The sequence below is a fragment of the Melanotaenia boesemani genome, chromosome 8 (assembly GCF_017639745.1).
Source record: "Melanotaenia boesemani isolate fMelBoe1 chromosome 8, fMelBoe1.pri, whole genome shotgun sequence".
Lineage (NCBI taxonomy): Eukaryota > Metazoa > Chordata > Actinopteri > Atheriniformes > Melanotaeniidae > Melanotaenia > Melanotaenia boesemani.
Window position 1 is genome coordinate 37,085,979 of NC_055689.1, and position 10,000 is coordinate 37,095,978.

At 35.5% G+C, this 10,000-nt stretch overlaps 1 protein-coding gene across 2 annotated transcripts in view; it reads left to right on the forward strand.

The window, feature by feature from the left end:
• The window catches only part of pex5lb (peroxisomal biogenesis factor 5-like b), a 30,688-nt gene extending 29,959 nt beyond the window's left edge, over window positions 1-729 (forward strand). For both annotated transcript variants that reach the window (XM_041993087.1, XM_041993088.1), the window contains one exon: window positions 1-729. This exon is cut by the window's left edge and continues 149 nt beyond it. In XM_041993087.1, coding sequence (XP_041849021.1) covers window positions 1-50 — 50 coding nt within the window. In that variant the 3' untranslated portion in view covers window positions 51-729.
• The last annotated feature ends 9,271 nt before the right edge of the window (window positions 730-10,000 follow it).

Genomic DNA, 10,000 nt, shown 5'->3' on the forward strand with positions numbered 1-10,000 from the left:
TGGGGGACCTGGACCTGCTGATGAGGGCCTTCGATGTGGGGGAGGTGTGAGCGGTTCAGGGGGACCGGACGGAGACCAGATGGAGACCAAAGAGAGGAGGACGGCTGCAGCGTATTTACAGCACAACCCTTTACGAAGCCGAGGCTCGGAGCAGAACCGCTCGGAGATCCGGCCTTAAAGCCATCAGACTGTTGCCCCGCCCAGCGGTGATGTCACTGTGACATCAGTCATCACTGCAGAAAATTGTGTTTGAGGGAAACACAAACTGCTTTGCACTCCTCACGTGTGTTTACCCCCCCAGAAAATTTTGATTCATTCTCATAACACTGAATACGTCATATATGGATTGAATTATTTAACTTGTATGTTTATTTATTAGGTCAAAATATATTTATAACGTGATATAAAACGATTACTGTAGCTTATAAATACTGTATAATCATTACTATAACTGAGCTTGTTTGGATTTGATCGCGTTAAACCGGAATCTCGTTCGTTTATTCTTCAGCTCCAGAAAGTTGAGTTTCATGAGAATCCAGATGAATCAGATTCTTTTTTATTTTCCCTTTTATCAGACAGCTTGAACTCATATTTAGTCTCATAAACATCATTTAATTCATCATTAAACATCTGTTAAAAGAAAAGAGTTGATGTGGGAAAGGTTTCAGTTGGACACGAAGCTGGTTCAGACTGGAAACATTCCAGGAAACTGGAAACGATCCCAACCCTTCAAAGTGTGCCGATTCCATCATTTCAGCCTTTTTCTGAGATTTTTCCTTCCCTGCAGACTCGGAGCTGTTCCGGATCTGTCTGGATACAGTTCAGCTTCTTCATCATCGCCATCCTCACCAAATCCGAGCCTGACCGTCACCTGACCTCATCCTGGTTGGACTACGGTAAAAGTCTAACAGGAAACTGAGCCGGAAGCTGCAGGTTGGATCAGCTTCTGAGGATTTTGCTCTTCATCATCCGGATGTTTTCTGCTTTCGCTTATTTTTAATTTATCTGACAGTAAATATGCAGTCATGTTGCAGGACTTCTAGCTGTGGTTGGGCTTTACACACACACACGGGAATGAAGAAAACGCTTTAAATATAAATGATATTTTATACATATATGCACATTTTTATCTATAAAACTGTGCGTTAATCTACATTAAACATGCGAAAGGCTCGGGGTTTATCCAGAGCCGAGTTCGTCCTCCTGTGTTTGTGAAAGTCCAACACAGGACGCGGTCAAACAGAAAACGTCCTTCAGGTCATCTTTAGAGGAAAAAAAGGCCGACATGTCCCTGCAGGAGCACTCCGTTTCTGGCTCGTAGGCACATTCAGGGTTGCTGATGCAGTAAATCCTACGCAACATGATTGTGGCTTTAAAGTACTTTTGTCTGATTTTCCTGAAGCTTAAAACATTTCATTTACTTCACTGTTTTTCTGGCTGCTTAAAGACAACTGTGGAATTTCTGGAACAACTGGAAAATTATCCTGGTCCAGATCAGACGGGTTCTCCAGCTCCAGTTACCGTGGTAACTCAGCTGGGATTCATTTAAGCTCCGATGATGGAACAGAACTCCCACTTTGATGATCCAGATTTCTCAGAATAAACAAGACTTGTTCCTGGTCCATGGACTACTCCTTGGGGTCATGAAACCTTCTGGAACCTGAACCTGGGGTGCAGATGCTGGAGCACCTCCAGCGGATGTCAGAATACTCGTGTGGAAGCTGCAGAGCGATGATGTGTTTTTCACTCGTGATGTTAAATCTTTCTTATAAGGTGAATGTAAAGCACATCAACGATCAGAGCGGTCAGTGATGAAGAGGAGGAGAGGAAGAGCTGCCACTGCACATGAAACCTGCAGCACAGTTTTCACTAAATTCACACGTTTGTGTTCACATCCTCTTTTTCCTTAAATCTTTGAAGCCATAAAATGTCAGCAGATCGGAGAACTGGCCCGAGGAGCAAAAAGAGGTGAAGCCGTGCCTGCAGCGTGCTCCTCGCCAGGCAGAGAAACACATCCTCAGATTTTAAAAGTCTGATTGGATTGGTCAACCTGAAGGTGGCGTTCAGCACAGAGAACTGCTGCTGTTCTTGGTTCTGCCTGCAGGGGGCAGCGCTCCGTCTTTTCTGGCCTGTGATTTGTCCGTTTGAGCTGCAGTCAGACTGAAAAGGGTCTGAAACCTCCGATGAGGTGTTGATTTCTGTGGTTTTGTCCTGTTTGTCTTATTTTACTTCCTGTCGTTGCCTGTCAGGCAAAATTTTTACTTTCAGTTTGGAAAAATCTGCTGCTGCAAAGTGTTTTCTCTGCATCACACACGTTCACCAAAACATCCCGACTGGAAGTCCGGAGTTTGTGAGGTTTGGACTGAAGCTAATTTACCACCTCCTTAAAAAATCTCATTAACTCATCTTTTATCTCCAGTAGAAGATGAACAACATGCTGCATCAGATGCACTGTGAGCTCAGATTTTCCACCTCATGGTGAAATGTCTCCGTTTCATCCTCTGACATGTTGGTGATCTGCTGGTGATGAAATGTGGATGGATGGATTCTGCTTTTATTTACATTCACACAGACTTTGTAGGAGTTTTAGCTGAATGAACAGAATGATGCTACAGATCTCAGCAGCTGAGAGTCAGAGCTGAAGACAGGAAGCGATGGTCTGAAATGTGTCACGGCTCAGGTTCTTCCTTCCTTTTGCTTTTTGTCCTCTTTCTTACTTCTTCCTGCCCTCGGTTTGGAAACGCAGAGTTTAATGGGAAGATTCAGAAGCTGCTCTGATTAGATGAGACCAAACTCCCGATCAGCTCATCAATAACATCATTAATGTGAATTTTTCCCTGCTGTTTCTTAAGAATCCTGTTTTTCTTCATGGTTTATGATTCTGCTGTACACAGTCTAATAATCTCATGTAAACCAATGACATTTTAGAAATTAAAGACACAAACTGATCAGTGCATGTGCGGTTCAATCAGTGTGATCAATGCTTTTCTTTCATTTAAAATGGTGAAAAGGAAAAAGAAGAAGCAGCGGTTCCAGCTACAGAAAGGAGACGCAGATGTACGTACGTACAACTTAACCCTTCCCTCCCCGGGTAGCTGCTCATCTCCAGCTCCGGTCCTCCACCAGAGTCCTGGGAGCTTCAGGGTCCTCCAGTATCTCAGCTGTTCCTAGGACTGCTCTCTTCTGGATGGAGATGTCTGATGGTTCTCCAGGTATCTGGTGGAGCTACTCCGTACATACATCCACTTTATATATGATCTTCCTGTTGCATTTGCCTTACAAACATATATACATACATGTATGTATGTGTATATGATGTAAGGATGTACGGATGTACCTGTGTGTGTATGTATGAATGATATATGCATGTATGCATGTTCGTATATACGTATGTGTAAAGAATGGTGGAGGGATCGGAGGCAGAACTGTGCAGGTGACAGTGGTTTATTTTCCATTAAACTCAGGACAGAGAACCACACAGACCGGGACAAACCAGGAGGATCTGACAGGGAAGAACTGAAGGCATGGGGTGTTTGTACACAGGGGAACAAACTGAGAACAGGTGAAGGGAATCAGAATCAAACCAGGTGAGCTAATGAGCCAGGGAGGAAAAAACACAGCGCCTGAGGGAAACCTGGACTAAACATGACAAAACCAAAAACCCAAACCGTGATCTAAACAGAAACTAAACATGATAAAAACCAGAAATATAACCAAAATCCTGACAAACTAAAAGACAATAAGACATGACACGTATGTATGAATGTGTGTGTTTGTGTGTTATGTATGTAAGTATATATGAATACATGTATGTACGTATGTATATATGTGTGTTTATACCACGGTCTGGGTGAATACTCGATTCTGATTGGCTGAAGGGAGTCCATTAAAAAGTGATAATGAACACCTATGAAAGAAGTTCCGGTCAAACAGACTTATTGTTGTAAATTATTGCGCTGACTGAACGGCAGTCGGTAACCATGGCAACAGAAACTCAGACGCCGGCTGCAGATGCGCCAGATCATGTCTGCGATGCGCATCGCTGTGAAAACAGGTGCAAGAGTAGGTTTAAATAAAAGCACCTTGGCAGCTGGATTTCCATAAAAATGACATTTTATTTAAACATTTTCTTTTAAAACAATAATAAAACATAAAAACTGACTATTTCCCAGAACAACCCTATATGCCGGGTTTAGGTCGTACGGAGGGCCGATGAGCTGGAGGAGCTGGAGGACATCCAAACGGAGACAAACCAGCAACCTCTCAGCACAGTATAGTAGGACATGCTGCTCCACGTGTCTAAAAAAAGAGAAAACACACCAATCATATGATGCAGATTAACGTCCCGCTCCGTGTGACGAGTGAAGCAGTCTGACCAGTACAGCCCAACATGGGATATGGGTACATATAAAGACGCTCTACTCCACCCCACAGTTACTGCCATGTTCTACACCTTTCACCTTCAGTGGGGGAGAAAATCCTCCTCCACCACACTTACTTAATACAGAGTGAATGGTGGATAACTTTATAAAAACCATTTAGGACAGACTTACATCACATTTAATGATCAGAGTGGTGGATGATATCTCTTAAAAAACTTAGTAAACCATCTGTGGACTTTGACTGAAACAAAATGTTGCATCATCCTCTGGACACATACCAGCTGTAAGAGCTGCAGCCCTCTGAAATGTGTGTGTCACGTAACATAACGTTAATCAATCGTCTCCCTTCCCTCCACTGATCAGGTCTAACACAACAGCTGACCAACCAAGCTGCAGGTTCAGTTTCAGAGCCGGTTACCTTGGCAACGCATCACAAAGAAATAGTCACTCAGCCGCTTCTTGTTAAAAAACTTAGTTTTACTGGTAAAACAACATTAACACAACAATAATTTATTTAATATTTGTTTTCCTTCTTAATAGACCGTGGTATAAGCAGGATAATGCCCGTCGAGGTGAAGGAGGTTCACGCCTCCACGTCATCCATTAATTTATGATAATGGCCACCTCCACGGACATTATCCCTTATGTGTAAATATATATATATATGTGTGTGTGTGTGTGTGTGTGTGTGCATGTACTTAAGTACGTCTGTCTGTATGTGTATATTTGTTTGTATGCATGTATGTATGTATATATATATACATACATACGAATGAGTACAACCAACACAGCTATAGAACATAATATCTTTGTATATGAAAGTGTTATCATGGAAAATGATTTATGTTTTAAGGATTTGAATACACAGACCACACGCTGCAGAAAATGACATTGATCCTGAAAACCATTTTTTTTTACAATATATAAAGTATAAGTACTTTATGGTGACCAAGTAAAAAGTATAATTCTTGAACAAACACTATCAATAATACATTTTAATAGCAGAAGTCTTACTACCAATTTTTAAAAATCCAAAACTGTTTGCAGCACTATAGAAGAAATGTTCTGAAACGTGGTTAAAAGATGATCCAGTTAACTCGGTGCCAGTGACGGGTTATGATCTGTGTACCACCGGTAGGTCTAAGAAGGAGGCGGTGGGGCTGCTTTGTATATTACGTCAAGTTGTCTATCAAACAAATATCAGTTTATTAATCCTGTGTTGTGTGTGGGACTGCACCTCCATAACGTTCCCTCCTTCGCTTCGCTTATCGACCATATCCTTACAAACGTTGTCAGGAATATAACAGCTGGTCTTATAAATGCTGTGAGTGATCATCGGCCTGCTTTGATGCTGGTTTAAACACCTGAAACAGACTCAGTGTTTTTTACCAGAAATGTAACAGAAACTTCCAGAAACCAACTTAAAAATGATTCGGAAACTCAAGACTGGAGTAACGTTCATGTTGATAATATTGACAATGAATATGAGGATTTAATAACTATATTATCCAACTTATATAATAAAAATTGCCCTCTGTTATTAAAAAGGGTAAAACCAAGACGAGCCTTGGACGGCCAACGGTCTAAAAAACGCTTGTAAGAAGAAAAATTCATTATTCAAAATGTTTCTTAAACAAAAAACAGTGGAGGCTGAAAACAAATACAAGAATTATAAAAAATAAACATACAAGTTTATTGAGATGTGAAACAAAAAAGTTTTCCAGTAAATTATTAGAAAATAACAGAAACAATATGAATAATACATGGAAGAGATGATAAAAGAGATGATAACAAATTGTAATTCTATCCCTTTTTTCTATTCTGAAAACGAAGTCGTTACTGAAAGAAGTTTAATTTCTAACAAATTTAATGAACATTTTGTTCTTATTGGTAAAGAAATATCCGACTGCACTGGAGCTCCAACCAGTGCTGATGTGGTTAAAACATGATTACCATGAATGAAAAGTCCATGTTCATCAAACAAACTGATGAAGAGGAAATTGTTATTATTGTAGATAAATTCAGTAATAAAGAATCAGCTGACTGGAACGGTCACAGCATGTTTGATCAAACTTGTTATTAAATCTGTTGTTAAGCCTTTCACTTCATCTGCAGTCTGTCACTGACTGCTGGGAAATTCCCAGAAAAAGTTCCCGTATATAAAACTGCTGATAAACATCTGCTGCTGAACTATACACCCACATCATCGTTACCTCAGTTCCCCAAAATACTGGAAAAAATATTTTCCATAAGACTAAAATGGTCACTGATAAGTACAGTCATTGATAAGTGCTCAGGGCTCTGTACTGGGCCCTTTATTGTTTATACTGTTTATAAATGATTTGTTGTTAAAGTGCATTTTATTTGCTGATGATAACGTACATCAAAAAGTTACAAAAAAATTAAAATAATAAATCATGTAGTTGACATAGTTACAGAAATTAAGTTTTTAGGCGTTGTTGTAGACCATAATCTAAAGTGGAAAGCACATATAAATGATGTCAAAACCAAGATGTCAAAATCTATTGTAACACTGTACAAAGTAAAGGACTGTCTGTGTCAGAAATCACCTTTATTCCATTAAACTCATTGATTGTCCCATGTATGACCTATTGTGTAGGGATTTGGGGAAGCACTTATCACACAAACACAAATTCAGTTTTTCTACAGCAAAAAAGAAAAAAAAGGCTGTATGTATAATTTGTAAAAAAACAAAAAAGTACTGTGAAGCAACAAATCCAGTATTTATTCATGTACACATACTGAAATTTAGTGATCCAGTAGATTACAACACAATTCAAATTATGTATAAAGTTAATAATAATCAATTGCCATTCTGTTTAAAAAGAGGGAGAAATGTTATAAAATGAAATGTTTAGCAAACACGAGGTACGACAAATGTTAAGATTCACTGTGTATCCGTCACTGGCGTCAAACTGTGGCCCAGTTGTACTGATGACTTAGAAATTACTTCTACTTTGAAATCTTTTAAAAGGAAGTACACAAATGATATAATAATGAAGTATCATGATAAATGAAATGGAAAAGATTTTGTGGGTAATATTTTTGTAAGTTGCTCTTACTATCAGTGGTGGTGATGATATAAATCTTTTTTCAACGTTAATTTAGTTGATTATGTTAATTGGTAACATTGTTTTAGTAATGTGTAGGCATTTTATACGCTATTAGCTTCTGCCTACACCCTTTTTTATTTTCTTTCTGTAACGTCTTTTGTTTACTCTCACTATGCCGAAATATATATATATATATATATATATATATATATATATATATATATATATATATATGAAATTTTATAATGTATTTATGTATTTATAAGTATGTATAGTTGTTTGTATGTATGTATGTAAGTATGTGTATTTATTTGTATGTACGTATGTATGTATTTATGAATGTATGTATGTATGTATGTATGTATGTATGTACGTATCTATGTATGTATATAAGTATGTATAGTTCTTTAGATATTTGTATGTATGTATTTGTATTTATTTGTATGTATGTATGTATGTATGTATGTATGAATGTATGTATTTATGTATGCATGTATGTATGTGTGTATGTATGTATGTCTATATGTATGTATGTATGTTTGTATATATGTATTTGTTTGTATTTGTGTATGTATGTTTCTTTTTATGCATGCATGTATGAATGTATATATGTATGTATGTATGTATGTATGTATGTATGTATGTATTTATGCATGAATATATGTATGTATGTATGTATGTATGTATGAATGAATGTATGTATGTATGTATGTATGTATGTATGTATGTATGTATGTATGTATGTATGTATGTATGTATGTATGTATGTTTATATGTATGTATGTATGTATGTTTGTATGTATGTATTTGTTTGTATTTGTGTGTTTATGTTTCTTTTTATGCATGCATGTATGAATGTATATATATGTATGTATGTATGTATGTATGTATGTATGTATGTATGTATGTATGTATGTATGTATGTATGCGTGAATATATGTATGTATGTATGGATGTATATATGTATGTATGTATGTATGTATGTACGTATCTATGTATGTATATAAGTATGTATAGTTCTTTAGATATTTGTATGTATGTATTTGTATTTATTTGTATGTTTGTATGTTTGTATGTATGTATGTATGTATGTATGAATGTATGTATTTATGTATGCATGTATGTATGTGTGTATGTATGTATGTATGTATGTTTGTATATATGTATTTGTTTGTATTTGTGTATGTATGTTTCTTTTTATGCATGCATGTATGAATGTATATATGTATGTATTTATGTATGTATGTATGTTTGTATGTATGTATTTGTTTGTATTTGTGTATGTATGTATGTATGAATAAATGTAGATATTTATGTATATTTGTATGTATGTATGTATGTGTGTATATATTTATATATGTTTTTTTTATATGTATGTATGTATGTATGTATTTGTTTGTATTTGTATATGCATGTTTCTTTTTATGCATGCATGTATGAATGTATATATGTATGTATGTATGTATATATGTATGTATGTATGTATGTACGTATCTATGTATGTATATAAGTATTTATAGTTCTTTGCATATTTGTATGTATGTATTTGTATTTATTTGTATTTATTTGTATGTATGTATGAATGTATGTATTTATGTATGCCTGTATGTATGTGTGTATGTATGTATGAATGTCTATATGTATGTATGTATGTATGTTTGTATGTATGTATTTGTTTGTATTTATGTATGTATGTTTCTTTTTATGCATGCATGTATGAATGTATATATGTATGTATGTATGCATGTATGAATGTATGTATGTATGTATGTATGTATGTATGCATGAATATATGTATTTATGTATGTATGAATGTATATATGTATTTAATGTATATATGTATGTGTTTATGTATATATGTATGTATGTATGTATGTATGTATGTATGTATGTATGTATGTATGTATGTATGTATGTATGTATGTATGTATGTATGTATGTATGAATGTATATATGTATTTATGTATATATGTATGTGTGTATGTATATATGTATGTATGTATGTATGTATGTATGTATGCATGTCTGAATGTATGTATGAATGTATATATGAATGTATATATTTATGTATGTATGTATGTATGTTTGTATGTATGTATTTGTTTTTTATTTGTGTATGTATGTTTATTTTTATGCATGCATGTATGAATGTATATATGTATGTATGTATGTATGTATGAATGAATGTAGATATTTATGTTTGTTTGTATGTATGTGTGTATATATGTATATATGTTTTTTTAATATATGTATGTATGTATGTATTTGTTTGTATCTCTATATGCATGTTTCTTTTTATGCATGCATGTATGTATGTATGTATGTATGTATGAATGTATGTATGTATGTATGTATGTATGTATGTATGACTGTATGTATGTATGTATGTATGTATGAATGTATATATGTATGTATGTATTTGTTTGTATCTCTATATGCATGTTTCTTTTTATGCATGCATGTATGAATGTACATATGTATTTATGTATATATGTATGTGTGTATGTATGTATGTATGTATGTATGTATGAATTTATGAATGTA